Source organism: Corvus kubaryi, unplaced genomic scaffold (genome assembly GCF_017639235.1).
Source record: "Corvus kubaryi isolate FWS band 111438036 unplaced genomic scaffold, C.kubaryi_AGA036_p1.0 37300, whole genome shotgun sequence".
NCBI classification, from domain to species: Eukaryota; Metazoa; Chordata; class Aves; order Passeriformes; family Corvidae; genus Corvus; species Corvus kubaryi.
Window position 1 is genome coordinate 3,271,529 of NW_024581093.1, and position 24,116 is coordinate 3,295,644.

General features: G+C 43.6%; 1 protein-coding gene across 1 annotated transcript in view; it reads right to left on the reverse strand.

The window, feature by feature from the left end:
- Nucleotides 1-1,280: 1,280 nt before the first annotated feature.
- The window catches only part of LOC121664110 (c-Maf inducing protein), a 131,120-nt gene continuing 108,284 nt past the window's right edge, over nt 1,281-24,116 (reverse strand). Inside the window, exons 11-21 of the mRNA XM_042027133.1 lie at nt 18,131-18,196; nt 17,019-17,045; nt 16,521-16,569; nt 14,985-15,092; nt 12,356-12,472; nt 10,768-10,908; nt 9,797-9,844; nt 8,911-9,057; nt 7,314-7,419; nt 6,180-6,250; nt 1,281-3,272 (exon numbers count right to left, since the gene is read on the reverse strand). Coding sequence (XP_041883067.1) covers nt 3,219-3,272; nt 6,180-6,250; nt 7,314-7,419; nt 8,911-9,057; nt 9,797-9,844; nt 10,768-10,908; nt 12,356-12,472; nt 14,985-15,092; nt 16,521-16,569; nt 17,019-17,045; nt 18,131-18,196 — 934 coding nt within the window. The 3' untranslated portion in view covers nt 1,281-3,218. The remainder of the gene's footprint in view (nt 3,273-6,179; nt 6,251-7,313; nt 7,420-8,910; nt 9,058-9,796; nt 9,845-10,767; nt 10,909-12,355; nt 12,473-14,984; nt 15,093-16,520; nt 16,570-17,018; nt 17,046-18,130; nt 18,197-24,116) is intronic.

Below are 24,116 nucleotides of genomic sequence, written 5' to 3' on the forward strand. Positions count from 1 at the left end.
GCAGGGAGGGAGCACAAAGGAGTTTCTTGGAGGCTGTTGCAGAAGGCAGGGCTGGGGCAGGTGTTGAAGGGGGATCTCACACATGCCCATTCCCTGCTCACTCCAAGTCACCTAACGTGGCATCTCAGCAAAGCTCTGTGGATGTCCAGGCTTCTCCCACTGCTGATGATCCCGCTGAGGTTGCAGAAGCCAAATGCTGTCACCAGTTCCCCCAAAGGCAGAGCCTAGGGAGCTCAGGGAGGGGTCATTGTCCGCAGCAGGAAGAGCAGCTGTATCCAACACACGCTTTCATCTCACCAAGGCTTAAAGCTCTCCTTCCTTCTCAGTCCCTCATGCAACATCCCAGGAATATTTCTGGCTCTTCTGGGTCCAGAAGGGCTTTGTGAAGTCCTTGCTGTTGCCAGGGCAGGACAGCCCATAGGCAGCAGTGACTGCTCAAGGGAAACACCCAAAAAGCCCAACAGCCTCAGCAACAGCTCTCTGGTTTCAGTGAAGGAAAAAAAATGAAGGCAGGTAATTCTCTTTATCAAGGGCCACCCTGTGAGCTCTTCTGAGCTTGGCTGGAAGCACAGTACAAACCCTTGTGTTTCTCCATGTCCTGAAGTCTCTTTTGTGGAACAGAACAGAAATACAGATAAAAGTGGGAGTACAGGAGCCAGGGAACATAGGTGATGAAGGCGGCTCTCAGAACACCTGAAGGAATGGGTTTCAAGTGGGACCCATTTGTTTGAAAGCTGAAGAGTTCAGTAGCTGTGCCAACGATGGAGGCAGAGTTGTGGAGCTCCAGCTGGGTCTCCTGCTGGCATCCAGCCCACAGCCTGGAGTGCTCCATCAAGGACACTGGGAGAACACAAACACAGCACATCCCTGCTTTTGGAGGCTGCTCTGAAATGCACCTTAATGTACAGAAACCCCTCTCAAGCCTGGAGACACCCCAGTGCTTCCCTCACTGTCTACATCAGGCAACCAGTGCAAGAAACCCCCTCACCGGTGCAACTCTTTTGATGGCCACTGCAGGGACTCCTTCAGCCTTTGAAGGACTGGGGATGGTGCAGAGAACAGCCCTTGGGAGGGATGCAAGAACAGGACACACACAGCTCAGCTGTCCTCCTTCCTTTTCCTCTTCCTCCCTCCCTTCTAGGTGGTGGTTCCTCCAGCCTGGGGAGTGGTGGCAAATGCCCTGGCTGCCTGCTGGTCCCCCTGGAGTCTGCACCTCCCACAGTGTCCCCTCATCACCAGCCAGCCAAAGCCTGCTTCAAAGAAAACACAAAGCACGCAGCTAAAAGATATTCACTTACAGTTTATTTTTGCCTGAAATTATTTCACATCTCTTTGTACACAGCTACAGAACAGTAGTAGTAAACCATTGGTAAAAGCAACAGTGCTAAGGAAAATGTTGGCATATTTTTTCTTCTTTTTTTTTTTTTTTTTTCTTCTTCTTCTTCCTTCCCATACTGCATCTTCATACAGTCTGGGATTTGAAGGGGGGGGAAAAAAAACCTGACACACTACATGAGTTAAGACTCAATTTTTTTCATTATTAAAAAAAAAAAAAAAGAAAAAAAGAGAAAAACAACATCATTTGGGACGGGGTTGTCTACATAGCAACAACTTAAAAAAAAAAAGGAAAACAACAAAAAAACCTGAACAAAAAGCTTGGCTTTCCATTGAGTAAGATTAAATATATATATATTTATATAAAAAATTACATTGGCTGTATGTGAAACCTTGAGGTGCTGAAGAATAAAATAAAAGTGTTAAACAGAGGAAAAAACTTTTTTGTTTTGTTTTTGTTTGTTTTTTTTTAAATAAGCAGCTCTGTACAATGAAGGCTCATTATGAAAAAAAAAGTCAACAGCATAGTTATAAAAGAAACCACAATTTTTAAAAAATCATCTTCTAAGCAACTGTGGAATTTGAAAAATGTAGCAGTCACATTTACAGACAGGTCAGAGCTATCAGATCAGCAACACCGCGATTTCCTCAGTCTCCCCAGAGGAACATGCAGAACAATGCGTGCACAGAACAGGGCAGGGAGGGGGAGCACAGGACAGGGGAAGGGAACGAGGGGAGGGGGGGGGAAAAAAAAAAAAAAAAAAAAAAACAGAAAAAGCTGATGCACAAAGTGGAGGGAGAGCTTTTTTTTCTCTTTTTGAAATATCGGACGTAAACAGAAAACAAGGGAGGCAACTTGTAAAATCTACAGTTTGCAAACACCCCATTGGCAAAATAAACGTCTTGTCCCCGTCTCCCATGTTTAAACCTGACATGGCTTAAAAGACTAAAGAAAGTTTTCAGAATTTGGAAGGAATTGTGACTTTTATTAATCCCTGCACCCCCTCCCCAACAACCACGCTCCCCTTGATAAAGAGTTTCCTTCCTTTTTGATAACATTTGAGGCATTTTGAAATTAAAAAAGACAACGCAATGAATGTTGACAGAGAGGAGTATAATACAGTTTGCATTACTAAAAGGCAATTCTTCAAGGAGGACATTTCCTTAAAAAAAATAATAATAACAACAAGACAGCAAACTAGTTTATACAGTACTATACGCAAAAAAAAGGGTAAAAGAATTAACAATTCATAAATAAAAGACAGGTCCCAGACCTGTTATTTGTGAACCATTTTCTTAAATAGGTGCATTATGTAAATCTTATGTACAACAAAATTACTTTGCATAACAACTGCAAGGACATGGGGGGAGGTGAAAATCATATTGGTTTTGGTTTTCTTCTCTTGAGATTTTTGTAAGTTTGATTTTCTGGAGCAAAACTGGTGAAACAGGAGTTCTGGCTGGCTGGGTGCCAGCCAAGGAAACCCAGGTAAATAAGGACAAAGGAATATATTTTTTTTCTCCACACGGCATAAAACACAAAGGCAAATAAAATCCACAAAGGTGTTTTTTTCCTCTTTATAATCCTCTTGCTGCTACAAAGTCCTTTTTTGTTTGTTTGTTTGTTTCCTTTTCAATTTAAATTATGTTGATTCTGAAATCACAAAGCTGAAAGAATCCGACAGGGTCCAGGCTTGCCCCGTCCTCCCAACACACACAACTCCACTCTGCTACCCCACAACCACAACTCCTGCCACCAAGTCCCTGGACTCGCTGCTCTACAGGAATTGGCCAAAAGTTATTTTCTGGTTTGTTTCAATCTGTTTTAAAAATCTTTTCCTTCTCACAAGAAGCAAAAGAGAAGAGTCGGAGGCAGGGGGAGTTCACCAGGCTTCGGTGTAGCGGACGTCCACCTCCTTCAGGTTGGGGAGTTTAGCCTGTGAGGGGAGGAAGAGGTCAGAATTAACAACATGTTCAGGGCTCAGGTAAAACGTGATTCTTGTCAAATCTCTTGTGTGGGATGATTCCCTGTACTTATCCAACAGAGCAGTGGTACCCAAATTTGAGGAGGAATAGAGAAGGGGGGTAAAAGAACTTCCTGGGGACGGAGAGCACCTTGCCCCGCTGTTGCTGGTGTTGATAATTGGCTGCCCAGGGGAGGTAAAGGCCAAAAAACCTTTGTGTCCTGTGACTTTTTGTGTGACAGCAACCCTGGGACCTGTTCAGCTCTGAAGATCGTACTTGTATTTCGAATGTGGGCTCCTGAAAGAGGATGAAAGCACCTCTGCTTGGCAAGGAAAGCACAGAGCCCCGCTGGTGGTGGCGAGGATGACAGGCAGCCTAGGAGAGCTAAAGGGCAGATACAGCTTTCTGGCCTGTTTCCTATGTGGAAACAATCCTTGGACTTACTCAATTCAGAGGTCGTATCCAAATCTGGAGGAGGGCTATAGAAAGGGACAAAGCACCTCCCAGCAAACTGGGAGGACTGATCTGTCAACCACAACTGCAGGAAGAGGCGTGACACCCTCACCCAGTGCTGAGCTCAGCGGGGAGCCGGAGCGGGCGGGTGTGGCGAAGGAACACAAAGCTGAGCCCTTACACACACACAGGACTGGAGTCCCACCTGCTCTAAAACCCACGCACCAGCCACCAGGTCCAGATCAGACCCTGAGCATCATTTTTTAAGCAAATGCTTAGCAAAATGTGTCTGTCCAACTCCCACCATGAAGGCCTTGAACTGCAGCAGACAGAGACACGTTCCTCCTTTGGCCTCCACATCGCTCACTTTACCCTCCACGTACTAAAACAATTTGTAGAGCATTAGCAACTTTTGGTGTCTTTGCAGTCTCCCTGTCACAACTCCGCTGCTTTTGGCCGTGTCATTCCTGAATTACCCCACATGAGGCAGACGGGGACGGGCCATTTGCGCTGTTCCTACTGGCCAATCCCGTTTCCACGCTCTCTGACCATAATTGCACGGCTAATTCTCTCAAAACAAATAAACATGTTTAATTAGGCCAGGGCATAATTGAGGACTTGGAAGTTTCTAGGAGTCATTATTACCTCACTCCTTGATTTATGTGCATGCATATTTTGATAAGAGCTATTCATAATCCTACAGACACTGCCAGCAAATAATTTTTCAGTTAGGCAATAATGACTTCAGTAGTGGGTGTTTATTTATTGTCTGGTTCAGCCTGCCTGGTACATATGTGGGTGTCTGTGTGTGTGCAAGCGTGTTTAGTGGGGTGGGGGATGGAGCTGAGAGGAAATGTCATCACTGGCTTGTGCCCCAAATGCTCTCGCAAACTGAGGGGAGAAGAAGAAAAGATTTGTATCATAAATACGTTCTTTGAAGTCTGAGCTGTTCTTAACAAACCTACAACCATGTGCCCCAGGGAGAGAAACTACTACCTTTGAACACACAGGGCCCTAAAAAATGGCCACCGAGATAAATCTCAATGGAAGAGGTGAAAGGGGAAAAAGTGATGCCTGCCTGTTTTCTCAGCTTTTTGAATTCTCTGCAATCATGAGGACTTTGCTCACAGCCAGTTTTGCTGTTTGCTCTGGCAAGTCACTTTCTTGTGTTGCTGCTAAGGACTATTAATGCAATACCAGAGCAGAGGGAACTGGTTAGGAAAATGTGAGTTTCAGTAAGAAGTGAGTGGCAAAGGGCCTCAGAAGCAGGGGTGGGATTGGGGGAGCCTTTCAATAGATGTGATTTCAGAGCCCTGGGCCAAATACAGCATTGACCTTGATTGTCTGTAAATGCCTGGGGCCTGAAACAAGCTCCATTGTGTGAACCCATCTGCAAGCCAGCTGTTAATTCCAAGGACGACTTCTTTGCATATACAATTGTGACACAAGTTTTGAAAACTTGATCTTGAAAACTCCATGCAAGCAGCATTGCAGCTGAGTCCCTGGGGGAGCCCTGGCTCCACAGCCAGAACCAAAGACAGACGTTTGCAGTGAATTTTGAAAGCAGAGCAGTTATAGAACTTGCTTCAAGTTCCAAACTCAACCCAAGGTTGGGACCTTTTCAGTAAACCTGGCCCAATCCGTTTCAACATCCAAGACAAGCAAATGTCGAGTTTCATCTTGAGTCCTTGGGTCTCTGAGGTAAGATTTTGGGAGAGGCAACTCACACACCACCAGAACGAAGGCAAAGTCCACATGAAGTCATAAAAGCCAACACATTTCAAGCAAGCTTTGTCTGAAACCCCCTGGGGCTACATCCTGGTTCTTTACACCATTTTTCCTAAGCAGTTATAAAGTCACAGTAAAAACCAGACATTACATGTCAAATTTCAGAACTGGGCATCTGTGCAGACGTTTCTGCTCAGAGCCCAATTCCAGTCCTAGAGGTGTCAAGATAAATTTGCATCTTCCTCGATGCTTTTAGTTCTCCCTTTGCCTTCCAAATCAAAGCTCCATGATCCTGTTCACCCAAGTTACTTCTAGTCCTGTTAACAGTACAGGACATGGTGTGCACTAGATTGTACCTGTCTCTGTATCCTCATCAGAAACAATCAATATGCTTCTATTTATGAAACTTTTACTGATAAAGCCTTTACTGTTGATAGCACTGGCAAAAAGATTGAGCTCCTGATTCTATCTCATGCTTCTCTATTCAGTATATTAAATGTTTCCTGAGTCCATCAAAGCTGGAAACCTCACAATGCTGCCTTCAGTCATTAATTATATCCCCAAAATAATCCACTTCACCACTTCAGGTAACTTTCATGCTACCCACTCCACAGGGTCAGTTCTCCCTGCCCTAGGCATCACCACCGTGCTCTTGCTACAGCTACTTCTCATCTCTAGAGGATGCAATTCACAAATACCTTGAGATCTTCGTAGGTATCTGCTGAAAGTTTGGTGCTGTTCATATTTAAACTACACAGGCTCTTCATGGCTGAAAGAGAAAACACACAGATATTTATGATCATGCTGCATTTTCTTAAAATATCATGCTTACAGTAGGCCAAAGCATAAACAAGACATGACTATGTGCAACACTCCCAGGAAAAAGCTGAATAGTGTAAAATACAGAAATACAAATGGATAAACAGCTGTTTGGGCCCTCATCCAGGAAAAAGTCCCTATTTAGGAAGGGCCATCAAGCATATGCTTAAGTCTGCTGACTTCAAAGGAGTTCAGTCAACTTCTCATAATCGGTTTCCTGCACATTATTCTGAATAGTGCCCGTTCTCAGTGCTCTGCGTGGTGCTCACTGATCTGGCAGGCCTCCCTCTCCTCCCCCCATTCCCATTTTAGGCTCCAGTACTTAGCAGAATAGTTTCCTAAGATGAGCCATAACTACTGGCCTGTCTGGCACGTCTGCGTAGGATCAAGCCTACTAAAGTAGCCCTCTAAACCCAACAATGAGGTTTATAATGCACTCCTGGGTGCAGGAGGGAGGTTCATTCCAGCACACCGAGCAGCTCTCAGTGCTCAGGGAATCCTGGATGCCTCACTCTGCCTTGCCTTGTTTAAACTAAGAACAGGGAGAGTTTCACCTCCCTAAAAACAAAGGAACAAAAACTGCCAGGAGTATGGAACCTGCGGCACTGACTGAGAAGCTGCCAGATGGCTTTGCAATCTTCCCCTCCTGCACCACAAGGCCAGGTCCCACCCAGAGGGGATAGCCATGGGAAGAAATCTGGGAGGTCCCTGGGCAACAGGTCACCACATGAGATGGAGACAGGTGCCATGAAGCCAGAGGCAAGATCTAGAGTATGGCCCAGGAGGACAAAGCCCACATGAGGCCACTCAGTGCCATCAGGCTCAGGTCCCCATCCCGCAGCCGGATGGCTGCAGGACTGGGCAGGGAGAAGGGAAGATTAAACCAAAACACAGCCACGGCCTGTCCTAAATCCCTGCAGAAGCAGTGCCATGGCAATGAGAGATCCATCTCCTGCCTGATCCTGCACGAATTCCACACAAGTGTCCCACACAGCCCCCGTTTTGTCACTCACAGCTCAGTGCCAGCAGCCCGGCGTCCGTGACCGGGGTCTCGCACAGGTTGAGCACTTGCAGCATGGTGAGGTGCTCGGACAGGAGCCGCAGCCCCGCGTCGCCGAACTGTGGGGCACAAGCAGAGCCGAGTCAGACAAGGCACCGACACCTCCTGCAAGGACCTCAGTGCAAACAGAGCCATGGAAACGGGGTTGGACTGAGCCCTCAAAGCCACATTCCAATCGCTCGCCACCATCACAAATGACAGCAGAGAAAGCAAATAGTTTTATCCCTGTCTCGAAGGCGGGGAACAGAGAAATTAAGTGACTTGTGTGCACTTAACCACAGGCCATCACTTAATTAGAGTGGTGCCTTTGAAGCCTGGACTTTGTACAAGCGGGCTCCCACCCAGACTATACACGATGGTTATGGCAGCCTCAGACAGTTCCCAACCACATCACACAAAAAAAGCACGATGCAAGTGGTATTAATTAGCTATTTTGGTCTCAAGAACAATGTACTATTGATTGGTAATTGTTCTATTGACCCAGTTGGTTTCTGCTGTTTCTAAATTCTAGATTAATGGAAACCAGGATATCGCAAAATAAAATGGAATCTAAACCCTTTTTTAATTCTTTAATTAAAAAAAAAAAAAAACACACGAAAAGCAGGCTCTTCATTCAGTGAAATCAAACTCATTTTGAACAAAAAGCATCGAAGTTTTTCAAATGCAAAAGTTACATTGTTAAGACAAATCTGGAGGAGATACAAACAGTCTTAAAACAAGAGAGCAATCAGTTTCTACTTCATATTCCCCATACAAAAAAAAAGGATATTTCTGGGATACAAAGTAGTTAGGAAAACAAAACAAAATATTTACATGACATTTTGGTTAAAAAAATGCTGCTTTTTGTGATTGCACTGACAATAATCATATTTTCAGTGAGCACGATGAATAGGTGCTAACAGAAAATGGGGAAAACCTATTCACAGTGGAGAACCTCAGCAAGCAAAATCAGCAGGGAAATGTAGAAGAAAAATTGAATTTTAGAAGTTCCTTCAATCAACAGCTGAATAATTTGTTCAGTTAACTTGGTCTCTTTTTGCTTACAAAATAATCACATTCTCATTATAATTTCCTTCTACTTATTCATTATCTTGAGGGCTTTTTTGTTGCTGTTGGGTTGTTCAGTTTTCAAGCAATTCTTTGCCTAAACTGCACAGACTCTGTGCTTTGCTTGACCACATGAGCTGCACAGCATAATTTTTTCATCCTAACTGGGTGAAAGCAGAAGCACTTCTCAGATGAACAGCAGCACAAGTTCTACTCAGTACACAGTAGCAACCATGTCCAACTGGAACATTCAACCCAAGAGAGCAGCAACGCTTTTATAATTAAAAATAAAACAAATATTAAAAATTGAAAAAAAAAAAAGAGGAAGAGAAAATCAGCTGCCAAGATGAGCTAAACCACAGGAAGGCCCTGTAAAAATAGCAGGAGGACAAAGTTATCTAAGCAAGCCTCTTCACACACTCTTCTTGTGCTGACGTAGTGTGGAATTTTGGAATTAGTCAGCACTGCTTCCTGCTCTGAGCCTCAGGCTGCAGAGCACTTACCTGAGTCGACCACAGGTTCAGCTGCTTGAGCGAAGGCAGTTTGATGAGGTGCTCAGCACAAGCACTTGTCACATTGGTAAAGGCCAGGCTGAGGTTTTCCAGATTTCCAAAAGATCCTGAGCTCAGCAGGCGGGCCAGGTCTGCATCCTGGAAGCAGACAGGAGATTGGTAAGAGAGACTGTGGATGCCCAGGCTGAGACCGTGCAGTGTCACCCATACTGGTAACCAGAGCGAGTTGCACAACTGCTCCGCTTGTTTACAGTAACAGAGAACCACACAGAGCAGTTTCTGTTTGTTTGGCAAGCAGCTGGGCTCTTGTGGCAGCATTGCTTCACACACCCTGGGAAAAATTTGTCCAAACATTAGGACAAAAATGTCCTTTGCATGCGTATCCTTACGAGACACAAAGGCTTCAGTGTCGGAACAAATGCTGAAGATGGGTCTTTGAACTTCATGAAGATTTAACCACAAGGTCCAGGTCCCAGCTGTGCTCAGCACCATTACCTGGCCTCAGTGAAGTTAGTCTGGGTTTGCACCAGGCTTAAATGCAACAGTGCTGGGTCTTTTTGAGACTTCCATGACTAAAATCCAGAACTGGACATTGCGAAGTTTGCCTTTTTAATGTAAAATTCTGTCCCCAGATCTGCCATTCCAAATCTGAGCGCCACTATAAATATGACAGCCTGGTGCTGGTGTTGGAAACTGTTGCACAGACCCAAGAGCAGAAATGTGCCCTTACTTGTGTAAACTCCAGTTGTGTTGACAGAGCAAGTAGAATGGCTCCCCACTCAACTGCCCAAAACCACTGTGCCACATGGCAAACATAAATCAAGTGTTTAAATATAGAAAGACAAAGCTTGTTTTTCTATTGACATGATTAACTTACTGTGGACTTGGATGGCAGTGTTAACCTTGTGGGGCCACCTTTTCTTTGCTGTAAAAGAGAAGATATTTTGGTCAAACAAGCTGCCATTCTACGTTCCAGACTCACTGAAGTACAGCAAGCTCCTCACACTAGAGTAAACCCTGCTCCCATTTCAAAGCTTCCTGCCAGCCCTTCTACCTCATCCCTGCTTTTCCTGCACTGAGTGTGCCTGTGGCTCCCCATGGGACACCCACTAACCACAGCTAAGTGGGTCTTCGTGCCTTCTCTGTCTGCTTCAGCCTGCCAGCATTTGGCTACTTTCACTTTAAAGGAAACCACTTTAAAATGCTGGGCAAAGTGAGCAAAGGGGTTAAGATGGCGCAGCTGATAAAATCATTTGTTTGACTTCAAAAGAAACATCTACTTTTCAGGCTGGGAGCAGGGGTTAAAGACAAATATAAATGTGAAAGAAAGGAAGAGGAAGTTTGTGGGTATGTTTGCATAGGTGAAAAAGTGCTAATGAGAGCAGGTCCATTTTAAATCTGTAGGTCCTCTCTTTAAAAATCAGGAAGAATTTTTTTCTGTAGGCTCTAGCTCTGAGAACTAGACCTAAAGACCATCTCAGTGAAATGCTGCGAATACCAGAGCATTCAGAAATGCTGGCCAGCACTAGAACCATTTGCTACTCATATGTCAAAAGGTGGCAGAATTTGACAAGCTGACTTGTAAGATCTTGAGACAGCAGGGTTTCACCTTTATTCCTTCACACAGATCCTAAGCAGGTTATTGAATATCATTCATAAACATAGTATGGGATTAGTCACATCAGTAAATATCACACAGTATATATATTCACAGTGAAATCCTCCAAGTACTGCTCCCATCCTGTTGTTAACTGGGAATTTCACACCCTGCTTGTCTTTCTTTTGTACCTCCATTTGTGGAGAGCACAGACCCCAACGTGCTATGGCAATATGTGCAGGGTGACATACCAGCTCCTTTAACTCCCTCTGCCTCTCACACAGCTGTTCATACATTCTCTTTCCCACGTCTGTGCTTTCCAGGGTGGAGATGATCTGGAGCTGGGTGTCGTTATTATCAATGATGTTGTATTCCAGCATCAAACACAAAATCTAGCAGCAGAACAAAATGGGAGTGGTCAGTGCAGGGCTTTCATTCCATTTCTTCCAAATATCCTAATTACACTATGGGTTTGGTGGTTTAAATTCCTGGTAAGTTTTTAGAGCATGCATTATGGAGGTTAGATTAGAGGATATCACAGCAATATTTATGGCCCTTCCAACACATGAAACCACTTTCTTACTCGTAAAGAATGAAGTGTAATCTCCAAAAGCCAGCCTGTCTATCCTGCCTCCCATTAGTGCCCATTCCTTCTGACTGAGAGGTGCAGTCATTTGCATCAGGCCGGGAAGATGGCTCCATGCCACAGCCCTCTCCAGAACAGGTACAATTGATCCACTCTTTCCCAGGTCCCCGGGCTGGGCTGGGGACTGGAAGAGCTGGGACACTGCACACCAGCAGCAGCAGAGCCAAGCAGCTCCTTAAGGGCCGGATTTTCCATCCCTAACTGCTGGGATTTCTGCGCAAGTAGAACACGTGTGAGGTGTACCCAGTCCACGAGGCAGGACAGGAAAAGGGCAGAGAGACTCCAAGGGAGGATGATGCTGGGAGCTCACTGCTGTGGCCAGGACATCCCCACCTCACTGGGAACACACCCAACTCACCCTGGGAAAGGGACTGCCAGAAGCAAGTCAGATCCCAAGGGATGATTCCAGTGGGTCACATGGATTTAGGATACAAGCTGCCCCTCCATGCTGCCTTTCCTTTTCAGCTATATATCATGCCATTGCAATTAAAATGCAAAGCTTTTATTCCCTCCATAATTTCAATTATTTTTAATGAAGAAAAAAAAATCCAGCAACATTATATTCAAATGCATGCAGTATGCTCCTTTATTTACTGGATTAAATTAGCATGCACAGATCTAAGTCAATGAAAAATTGTAACTCCTTCCATCTATTTATCCACTCTCTTTCCACTGATAACATGACATTTATCAAGAAACTTCTCTCAAGAAACCCAGAAAAATACTATGAACTATTAGCACAACAAAAATAAAAAATCATAAGCATTAAAAAATGTGTATTAACTCAAGCAAATAAGGTTTTATAAAAGCACTTCCTGTGCACTGCTCATTTTGTATGTGGCAAGACAAAAATCAGGCATTTCATCATGGAAAAGCCCTGTGGTTGTGAACTGTGATCTCTCACCACAGCCTGCACCATCATGGCCACTTATTTCCCACCCTAACCTCTCCAGCTGCATTACAGCAAACAATCTCTTTCTCCACAAATTCGTGCACTCACCTTTCATTTAATTCACACTCAGGTCTGCAAAACAACAATATTCTGTTTCCCTTAATCCAGAGAAACACAACCACCCACTGCTGGTGTTTGACACAACACAAACCTGACATCTGCTAGAACCAGTTCTGGGAAAGGCAGTGGGAACCTGAACACTGCTCAAAAACTTCTATGACCACATGTTCTTAGGGCTTACCTCTACCATTGTCTGGTTACCCCTTAAAGCCAGCAGCATGCAAGGTCCTAATTTATTTTCAGCCAGTGAAAGCAGGAACTTCTTCGTTTTATAGCAGGATCCCATTAAAATATGAACCTATTTGAGAAACAGAGGTAAAATTAGGGGTGTAGGCCTAAGAAACACATACACCTCTGGAAGGGATATTGTTATGCAGTCAAAAAGTGCTAAGTATTTGCAATAAACCTAAAGGAATGAAGGCTCTCTTTACAGAGAGGGGTTGCAGTGTCTCAACAGCTTTACTGCTGAATGGAAGTGAGGTCTTGAAGAAGGCAATGCCCAGTGAGATCTGAGGGAGTGGGAAGTTTTTCCCCATAAAGGAGCCCAGCTGACAGCCTGACAGAGGCTCCCCAGGAAACATCTGAGCAGCTGTGCAATTGCCCCCACTCCCAGTAACCTGATGAACCCCGCCCCAAGGGAACCACTGGGGATTTTGCCTTCACATCTGTTTGCACTTTGGTTTCTCTGGAGATGCCAGCTGGGGAGCAGGGGCTGTGTGGGCTGGGTGTCTCGGTAAAAGGCAGTGCTGCTGGCAATCTGCTGGCCTTGGTTAAGGAGTGGTGACAGAAAAAATCACCTGTTCAGGATGAACAGACAGGAGCTGACTGAGGAAGGAAGGACTGCTTTAAGAAAATCTGGCAGTCCTGAGCACTAAGTAAGAGATGACTTCATGAGTTTTCATGCTCTTGGGCCAGTATCTTGCTTTGTCTTTTGCTCAGTTTTCCCTGAAAGGAAAGAACCGCTGAGAACATCCCCTGAATGAGACTCCATCGAGTCCTTGAGCTGACAAAACTGTTCTGCAGACTCTCTGCAAGCTCCAGAAAGCACCATGTGATATCACATAGTAACACCTATGGCAGAAATGCAAAGCCACTTGTAGAAATCAAATGTAAGTCTCTTCCCACAAAAGAGGTTGGCCATATTATATTTCCAATGCAAAAGCCCTAGAGATTAAATGCAGAGAAATTTGGGTTCCTAGAAGAAAGTCTTATTCATAGCCCAGATGGCTGATTCACCATTTGCTGCAGAGCACTATGTGAGAATTTGCATTTTCCAATAGCCTGGGCAGGAAGAGCTCCATTATGTGGACTCAACATCAGCACTACTCTACAATAACCTTGTAAATACGTTCTGTGGCCCTCCTGGCTCATAGCATTGCCTGCATTATGTTCAATACTGCTGAAAATATCACAACCGTGCCATGATGAGGTCAATTTTATGTGAATCATGGCTTCACTACCAGCAAGCTCTTTAGAAAAACAAAAAGTCTTTTTTTCCTTAAGCATCCATCAGCTCAGGTGGCCTTTAAAAACATGAACCTCCAAGCGAAAAGGGATTTAATTTAATGCAGTGTTCATTAAGTTTTTTTAGAGGTTTTCTTGAGCAATGGGAAATACTGACACTGACAGTAAAGTAACATTAGGTGCATCTCGGAACAGGGTGCTTTTCAAACTTTATGGTTGGTCGTTAGCAGCTCTTTAAGTATTTATCAACATCCTTGCAAAGGGCACAGAGTACTGCATATTAATGTGTGTTAGCATTGTGCTTTCTCATGCATGCCATCTCCTGATGCTCACAAATATCTTGAACCACAACAGCTCTCAAGAGAAATGATACAGTTCTGAAGAAATTTTCTTTTCAAAGAGAAAAGACAGATAAACACTGAATAGGGATGAAACCTTTTGTAAACAGTCTTCTTCCATTATCAGTATCTGATCCATCTGAATTTAAGGGTAGAGACAGACATGTACGTTCTTTATGTCCCAAAATGTGCAGCATGAGGGAGATGCACAAAGTGTGGACCCCCCTGGAAGACACCTCATTGTGTGCCCAACAGCCAACTTCAACAAATGTTTTCCCCCTTAGCAGGGAAAGGCAGTAATTTCATTTCCATCTTACTTGGTATATGGAGAAACAATACAGAGAGAGACCTACGTGACTTGACCCAGGTTGCACAGGAAGACAGTGCTTAAATCACATCACTGATTAAAACCTGTTATTTTCTGTCTAGCCCTTCTCAGAGTTACAAAAGAAATAACTGCTGGAAATGGAATGCTGGTTTCTAATTACACCTCCTCACAACAATGTAATTGGGCAGAGACACTGATAACACCTTTTTATATCTATCCATCCATCCTTTGATTAAGTCAATGTAACTTGGTTTCAAATTCCAGGGTAGCCTATAAACACAAACTATAGGTGTGCATGTACAGAACAGCCTGTCTCCCCTGTCTCCCAGTATTGCATGCTCCCTGAGAGTTTTTTGATACAGACACACAAACACATGTATTTATAAATACAAAAATACATTCATATGCACAGGCATGGTTTGTGCATTGCACTACCAGCGAGAAAACATGCCAAGGTTCAAAAAGAGAACAGTAACGTGCTAACGAAACTGTGACTGCAAGGGAGGCCGATGGATTTGGTGACAGAAAGATCTGGATTTTCTGGTGAATGCTCATGGTTTACAGAATCACGATTTTGATGATTTATTTTTTGACAAAAGCATACTAGTTGTTACTGCCAACTAGGCATTAGCTACTTACTGCAAAGACGTTTCTAAACTCCCATTACTGCAGACACATACCATACTGGCAAAGAGCTCTCCATCATCGTCACAGGCCACTCCCCCAGGGCTGTAGAGCTGGAACCAGCCGTCTTTGCCAGCCCTCACACTCAGCAAACACGAGTGGACCTGCCAAGAAGTGAACACATTGGGAAGGTTACACTTCCTGCCAATAACCACCAGTCTCCCACACCGGGCCAAAAGTAACTGCAAAACCAGGCACTGCTGGAAATTTCATGGTTAATATTCCAATCTACAGAGCTGCAGGCCAGTCTCCACTCCCAGAATCCATTTTGTCAGTATAACCGAGGAGGGAAGCTGCATCATCACGAATTGCATGGCCCTTTTCATTCCCTTTACACAAACCAAATACAAAACGGCTCTAATCTAGAACAGCTCCTTTCACTTGGGAAAAAAAACACCACAAAAAACCCAAACAAAAAACCCCCACAAATTTCTGAGTTTCTGTCATTTTCCCCCCGTCCTCCCAGCATGTGTGTCTATACATCTGATGTGATCTGCATACCAAATGCAGTGGCTGATGGCTTGTTCATTCCAATCATTAAAAATTCTTATTACTCCTTCTCTAATACAATTTGACCAGAGTCAGGGTGAAGGAAATCCACAGGGAAAACTCAACAGGGATATATAACACGGAAGCTGCACTGGAGAACTGGCACCAGTGAGCAACCATTAGTCTAAATTTGGCCCACTGTAGAGATTACTATATTTAGTCCCACCATTTAATAGAGAAGTCATAATTAAGCTTTATTTTTTTTCCTTTTCGTTTTTCCTTCACTTGAAGAAACAGATGTTCCACTTCAATTTTTGAGGGGTGTGTGTGTGGGAGGTAAATCCTTTCCTTTGAGCACAGAACACTAGTGACAGATGAAATCCTGGTGCCATTCTAGGACAAGAAGGTCTCATCTGACAAGGGTAACTAGTGCTCACAAGAGCTAAACCCATGGAAACCAGGAGTTCTGGGCAGTGATACAGCTTCACCCACAGTTTGAGGGAGCTTTCTTGCCTTTATGCCAAAAGCAAGAATCACTGTGGATTAGAGGTTCCCTCTGACTCAGCCAAAGCTGATGATGCTGAGCAGGCTCTGAGTGCAGCGCTGCAGCAACACTCTCACCCCAGTAACACACCTCCCACCCCCTTTCTGCTGCCAATTCACAAGAATTACGGTCATTTGCACACAACATAGCTGAAACACAGCCACATAAAACCTGTTATTTTGTAAGCTCGTGGATCCGTGGATTTTGCTTCCCTTTTTTTTTGCACAGAAGATGAAAAGCTCTGAGTGATCCCACAGAATGGGAAAATCTTGCTGGTTGCAGTTTACTGCAGAACAAGGACATCAACTGATGCAAGACAAGGAGGTGATGACACATAAACCTGACACATAAATCACCCTGAGTGGCCACTACTCCTTAAGAGACTTAGGCAGAGTAAAACCACACCGTGTTTTGAAACCAACTACTTAAGGAGAGATCTGAACAAGTGCATTTGCAATCCCTCCCATTAATAGTCTGTGTAAATTGCCAACAAACTCACTTCTTGCCTCGGGTCTTCTGCAAATCTCTGAATCACATATTTCAGCTCCCTGAAAAAAATAGGAGTAAGAAGGACAAGGATAAGCAGTTGCTGGTTGCAGTATTTGCACAAGTGTCACATTTCTTTTGAATAACACCTAACATTATATATATTCATGCACTTTGGAGAGAAACAAGTCAAACTCCTTCCACGGGAAGGAAATATGATGCCTAAAAGTAATTACCAAGGACAGTGTCAGTTCACAATAGCCTAGAAAATGTTTCAGAGATGTGTACTGACAAACTCCTTTGTAAATTCTATCAGCACCCAGTGGCTTTAGTCCTTGGGCTCCTGCTAGCACAGTAAATTACAAAGAGAACTTTTTATTGCTAACAGAACATGCTTACAGCCCTTCACAGATAAAAGCCATTAGAAACACAATACTGAATAATGCATCACTGCTATTATTGACTAGTACAAGTATTTATTCAATAAAACAAAGGAGCCCCAGAAACTTACTTTGTGAATTTCTCATGTGCGAGAGCCCTGAAATTTAAAACAGAAAACAGAAGAGTATGAGGATTTGAGAGAAGGGAAAAAGGGGAAAAAAAACCCAAAAAACCAAACAAGCACTTTTCAGTTCTTTCCAGATAATAAAAGGACTTGCTAAGCAACTGCAGCACATAAGACCAAAAAAAAAAATCTTTCAAAAAAATCAGATAAAGCCTCTTTCATTAACCTAGGGAGGAAAATTACTTAGAACAAATCTTGTAACTTTTCTTGAGTCTGTCTTAGACAAGGCTCTGACTAATGCCAGTGGGAGCTTTGGGTCAGAAGAAAGTAAAAGACTTACAATACCATTACGTAATTACAAACAGAGTTTTGGCTACCTCTGAGAGCCAGGTGTATTCTTTAATTGCAATGCAATTAGGGTATGGTCGCAGCTAATTAGCATCATAGATCAGTAAAGCAATTAATGGTCATTTTGTGAAGTGCCTTGCATCATGGTATGGTTTACAACTCCCCCAAGACTCACGTTTGACTTAGGTAATGATGTCTCTGTTACCCATCTCCAAGCTCTCACTGTAGCCCAGGTAACCTGGCATGGAGGATTAGACCTCTGTGATTCAAGACATCAGGTCATTAGGGGATGTGATAAGCCAGCAAATTGTACAATTACAGGTTGTAATTTTTGTCTGTGGAGGTCTGCACTTTATAAACACCACTGCTCATTAATAGGTTTCCGAGGGAGCTCAGCTGATCTGTAGGGCAGCTTCTTCATTTAATGCAAAGCACAAATGACAGGAGTCTCTGTGACGCCAGCAAAGCATCCTCCTCCACTAAATCTCTCACTTTGCTCTCCTCCTCACCAGCTTTCCTTCCCTTCCTGTCTGCCTGTCTCTAGTTAACCATATTTCCCTTCGGGATCATCTGAGAGAAATGGGGAAGGAAGTTAAACATGGGGAGGTCTTCACATCCCTCTGCATCAGCCAAAATCAACTTCGGTTTCTAAATCAATACTAGAGGCACAAAACTCCCATTACCACCGCTTTCTACTTGACGTGTATTTCACCATAAAAAAAGCCAGTAACAAGAATAAGCCAGTAAATACTAAGACAGTGCAAACTTACTCCTTGGGAAATGGGATAGGTTGAAGCAAGCTGGCCAGGGCTGGTCTCCAGTCATCATAGTCTGACCTGCAAAATGAACATTTTGTTAATAGGTTACCAGGTTTTAAAAATGGTTTGCCAACAGTTAGTTCAAGGAGTTAAAAGCTTTTTACTGTGGGCACCAACAACCTTTCTCGTTTACTGAAACACTCTCAAAATCTACAGTGATATTTCCCTTTCCATTTTCAGCATATTCTCCATTGAGGCACAATAAATCTGGTATTTACAGTGACCTCCAGAAAGGCCTTCTTTATGTCAGCTTAAAGACATTTGCTGTTTATGAAACCTGTTGACATTTCACCACAAAGTAATACTTTCATCTAAGTTGGTAGAGCAATTACCAGGCCATTGCTATTTACAACTCTTCTCTGCATTTAACTGGACTTTTTCTTTGCTATAGGACATAAGCCCATTTGTAAAAACAAAGATACTCCCCAATCCATTTCTGACACAGAACCCACCAGCCAAAGCCCAGACCCTGGCTCTCAGTAGTAACGAGTACACACAGAAGTGAATCTCATACGGGCTGGAACACCTGAGTGTGTCTGTAGAAACAATGTAGAAAAGCCTGCCACCTCCTCTTAGTGCTGCTACCCTTTGGATTTCAGTGTTAAAACCCAGATTATTGGTTGCAGCTTACTGGAAACTTGGCATAAAAGTGTGGTGTGTCATTGGGAAGGAACGAAGTGTAATGTTCTTGAATGGACAGTATCTACTGATAGCATTAGAGACAGACAACATATACACAGGAACTGTTCCAAAAGAATGTAGTTTTGCAAAGGGAAAGTTCTAGCCCAGAGAAATTGAAGATGGAAGCATTTCCAAAAGTCTCATCCATCTTTTGAACCACATAAACCGGAAATGTCCATAAACTAATAACATGATGTTGGACAGGCCACAAAGACATGTTCACAGAAAGAAAATTTAAACACGACCGGTGTTCTCTTAAGAAACAACAAGCAGAGAAGTTTCACTTGAATGAAGAATTGTGATGAAAAATCAACCAGGGAAGCAGTTATCACTTGCCCAAGAGCAGTGTGGAGTTCAGGTTACAGAAGTGTGTGGTATCTCATGCAAGCTGTGACCTGAAAGCAGTTTAGTGTACTAAAACCCAGAACCGCACACATGAAGTTACAGTAATCCAAAAAAGAAACCTCCTGCCCATGCCAGTGGTGCTAGAAGCCAGTGAACCTAATTTTCTCCTCCATCAAAAATTCTGTTCTCAGGTCTAAACTAGGGGCAACTCAGAGACAAAGGGTGTCTCACAAACCTGAAGCAAGTATGAGTCAGTCAGAGAGAGCCCTTTGTGATCACACACTCATAAGGTTCTTTCCAGAGACAAGAAGTCCCTCACCTGCTTAGCCACTGAGCAAATAAGGAAGATGATCAGATTTGTTTAATGCTTCAGAACAGCAAGACATGAAGCAGGACTTCATTACAGGGGTTGTTTTTCCGTTTAGTCAGTGTGAAGTGAATACCATCGAACACCTGAGGATGGGGCTTGTCATATAAACTGAAAAAAGGCAAGGAAACCTCTGACACAGCATCTCCAAGATGAGCTCTCTGGGTTATTTCAACAAAGCTTTGATTAATTAAAGCTCTCTGCAAGATTATTTGTTGCTTCTGACCAACAGACACATTGAATGGGTCAGTGACACAGAGCTCTGACCTGTGTTCAGAGGTTCAGCTGAAAGTCTCTTGTTTAACTACCAGGTCTCTGTAGGAGAGAGCTGATGCAACATATCTATAGCTGCAGCCCTGAGAAGTGCCACAGGTCTCTCACCACACAACCTGAGTCTCGCTACATTTGTCAGGTGTGAGAACATAGTCCAGACATTTTCTTTTATTTTATTTAAATATACATACCCTTTGGAAATTCCTAGATTTTTTCTAAAAACAACACATTTTTATTGGTAGATACAAACAACTTTAAAAACAGATTTTTGAGCACAGAAGACTTGAAAGTCAAAAGGCTGAGTTGGAAAATTCAGAAGTGTTAAAGGTGCTTCATATCACATGAGATACAGCACCTACAAATCTTTTCTAACAGAAGCTTAAAAGCTGAGACCCACTCTGAGGCTTAGCTCCAGTGACATCTCAGGCTAAGTGTTAAACCACTGAAGTTCCTTCTTGAGCAATCTGGAGAGTTGTGATTACTAATAATATGAACCAATCAATTTTTCATGGCTGATCTTCAAAGGAAATTGCAAGAGTAAGAAAAAAGCTGTTTTGTAATAGACTAAGACCAAGTGAAACTGTAGACAGAATGGGACAGTAACACTCTGACTTTTCATGAAGCTGGGGAGCCTCCATCTGCAGGACAGGTCTGTGAAAGGGCAGTGAAAATAAACCACAGTCTGCTTCCCCAGGAGGAGAAGGAAGAAAGAAAGAAAGAATTCTCCTATGAAATATATAAAATTTGGTCACATGAGTGGGACCTGAACATAAAATCTGTACAGCCTGTAATCCCTTCAATCTGAGCTAGGAAACATGAAACAAACATAGCACGAGAATAAAACTAAACTACTTATTAAAAGCCTACGGTGTTTCTCCTCCTCCCACCTATTCCCTTTTCAAAAACATTTTCCTTCTGTCTGTGCTCATCTCATCTGCACTCTTCTTTCATTTCAGACAGTTGCTTTTTTCTTTTTTTTTTTCTCAGTCCATTCAAAGCTCCAACACAAGACAAAAGTGTTTGAAGCAGGCAAAGAAAGGGAGATGGATTAGTTCTGGCTGCAGTTAACAACCACTGCAACGAGCCAGACAAAGAGGCTGGGCCAGGAGGAGGAGGGAGCACGGAGCTACAGGGAGAGCCTGGGACAACACCTGTGACGAACTCCCTTCCCAGCTCTTCAAAGGGTGCTCAACACTCATCTCACAGCTCAAATCCCACCACTGGCCTTACAAAGGGGCAGAATGACTGCCTGGCTCTGATTTTTGCAGGATTTGCAATTCTAGGTGAGCAGCACAGCAGCCAGGCTGCAGCCCGACCTGCAGCGTCCTGGGAAGCGTGTGGGGGTCACGGAGCCAGCAGTGACAGCTGCCAGAGCCATCACCTGCCACTGCTCACAGCCTCCCTCACCCTGAAACCTGTCCTGGGGGATTGGCCAGAGCACTGAACAGCCATATTAATTAAATAATCCCCAACTGCAGTGACTTTGCCTCTGGGCCATCATTGCTCCTGGCCTGCCAACATAATACATTTTCCTTCCCCGGGATCACCTTTCACCAAAATGAAAACCTGCCTGCACGTCATGTGCGGCACAAACAATCCAAAACATACGAGCAGCCCAGGGCAACCCCGATAAACATGACATAAGATAATCCACTTGGGATATTCAGAGCATGCCACTGACCTACTGGGGAATGCAGAGCAGCCAGGGGAAGCTCCAGTGGGTGTTTGTGTTTGGAAAGCCACGGCTCTCATCCCTGACACACTGGAAGCCCCAAGTTCTTGGGTTTTGGAGGATAATGAAGAGACAAGAGCAACTGCTTGGAAGCAGCTTGTTCTCCAGACTGAGCAGATTGACAAGGTAACCTCTGTTGCCAGATAATAATAAGATGACCGAACCCCCCAGACATGTACCTGGATCCATTCTTTCCCTGCTCTAGGTCCAACTTCCTGAATTGTATGATGTAAGGTTTAGCTCAGGGTGCCAGGGCAGGCTGAGAAAAAGCCTCATCAGACCCCTTGTCAATACGAGGCACAAACCTATCTGCAAAACACTGAGGTGCTTTTTCATGCTCAGCCTTCTTTTGAGATGGGCTTGTTCAGCTTTTTCAAAAGCAGAAAATTTAAAACCATTGAAAGACCCTAGAAAGGTTCTGCCTTGACTGCTGAGAACAGAAATGGGCTCCACTGCTCACAGTTGGCATGGAAGCATCAGGAAACAGCAACACAAGGTTGCCCAAAACAGGTTGTGACACTGGCCCCAGAGAGGGGTACAAGTGTCTGGACATCTGGATGGACCCTTGTCACTACAGGCAGCCATGGAAACAAAAACTAACACAGACAAAGGGTAACAGCTTATGATACAACACCAACACAGCTTCCCCAAGAGGGGTCTGTTCTCATAGCCAGCTGACCTTGCTATTTGTTCACCCAGATTTCACTGCAGAGACAGTTCAAGTGTTTCCCAACCCCTGGAACCAGTGGGGTCCTTCAGGTGAAACAGAGACTTTGAAGCTCTCCAGCCCAAGGAGAAGACACACAGCCCCTTCTACTGCAACTTTCTCTAACCATGGTTATCCTGTGCAAGCACAAGGTTGACTGTACATGACATTCCCAAAAGCATGGAAACATTAACATGCAAGTGGGAGCTGGGCAATGCTGAGCTGTTGTCAGAGCTTCTCATTTAATATGATCAATGGAAATTTTTTCAATTAATTTAGTGCATGTTCTACGCACCAGTTTAAAACTTGTAGCATTCAGGAGGCATTGGCTGGTGTCAGTAACACTATCAGAGTCCAGAATGAGTTACAGAATATTGACACAGAAGTTTGATCCACTTTTGAGTGCAGGACCAAAATACTATGCTCCCCTAGAGACTGTGCCTCCTTTAAAATCTGCCCAGACTTTGGGTCATCTGCCAATATCTTTCAAATCATGATTTTCTGCTTTCCTTTAGTATGCAATAGTTGTGTTTTGTTACTCAACTACATTAGAAAAAGGGTCAAAGATATTCTAGGTGCTTGAAGAGCCCGACAGATGAACTTTCTAAACTTCCCTTTTAGCATTCTGTGCAAAAAGCGAAGTATTACAGTGATTATTAAATAACATCTTCATCAATATTAAAAGTGAGTTTTTTCCCCAAAAAGTAAGCATTGTGTAAGAGTTAGGTGAACAATGAAACGTCCTCTGTTGAAGCTACTGTTGAGAATTCTTATTTGCCAGACTTCCAATAATTAAAATCTGCCTAAATAAATTACTCCCTGCTGCCCTACGTTAATTATGTAAAAAAGATATCATCGCTGGTGACTCTCTTGTTTTGATGATGATACTGAGTCAGACACCTAAAAGAACAATCAAACTCAATGCTAAGCAACTTATTTATGTTTGGCTTACCACTGTTATTAATAAGAACATTGTTTTAGTGAATGCCCGCTGAGAGCTCAGCTCCTGGATAGCAGTTGTTTTATAATTAATGTTTTCTTCCTACTGGCATGTTCTTCAACTCTCTTTCTTCGTATTCTCAGATTTTCAAAGTACAGTAATAGTATTTCATGCAACAGAAACCCTTTGTTCAAGGAGACTTAGAGCATGAAAGTAATCAGCATCACAACAGCATTATCTTGTATTTTTGGTAATAACTACAAGCCCTTCTGGAATGCTTTTCCATCACTGGTTTCAGCATTTAAAAAAACAACATTGAAAATCTTCACCTATATTTTACAAATAAGAAAAATGAGGCATTTATAAGTGATTTATCTAAAACCTCCTAGTGAGCCAGTGGCAGAATCAGGAGCAGAACTCAGTTCTGCATTACTGCTTTCAGGCCCCAAAAAGTCAAGGGATGAACAGGAATGGAAGGGAACTCAAATGAGTGGAGCTACAGCCATGGCTCTGCCTTAGGAGCTGCCCTACATTCTCACAGGTTGTGATTTCTCAAGCAGGTGTGGGCTCTGGCAGGGCAGTCTGAGAAGAGTTGCACCAGGTTTGTGGTACCACTGGTCCCGCACTGAGCACATCCTGTGGGTTTCACCTTTCAGAACTCCCGCTGTACAAGCGCAAAAAGGGCCCAAAGCTGCCCCACACCCGCAACACCTCTGACAATAACCCATGCCCATTTTCAGTGTTGCTGCTGAACAGCTTGATTTTTAAAAATAGAACAAACACATCCAAAAAATGGATTATTTTAAGGTAGGGAGTGAAATGAGCTCTTTGTGTAGCAAATTATATGGGACATATAACACGCCCGTTCGTGAATTTGCTTGTAAGTGTGTGTCA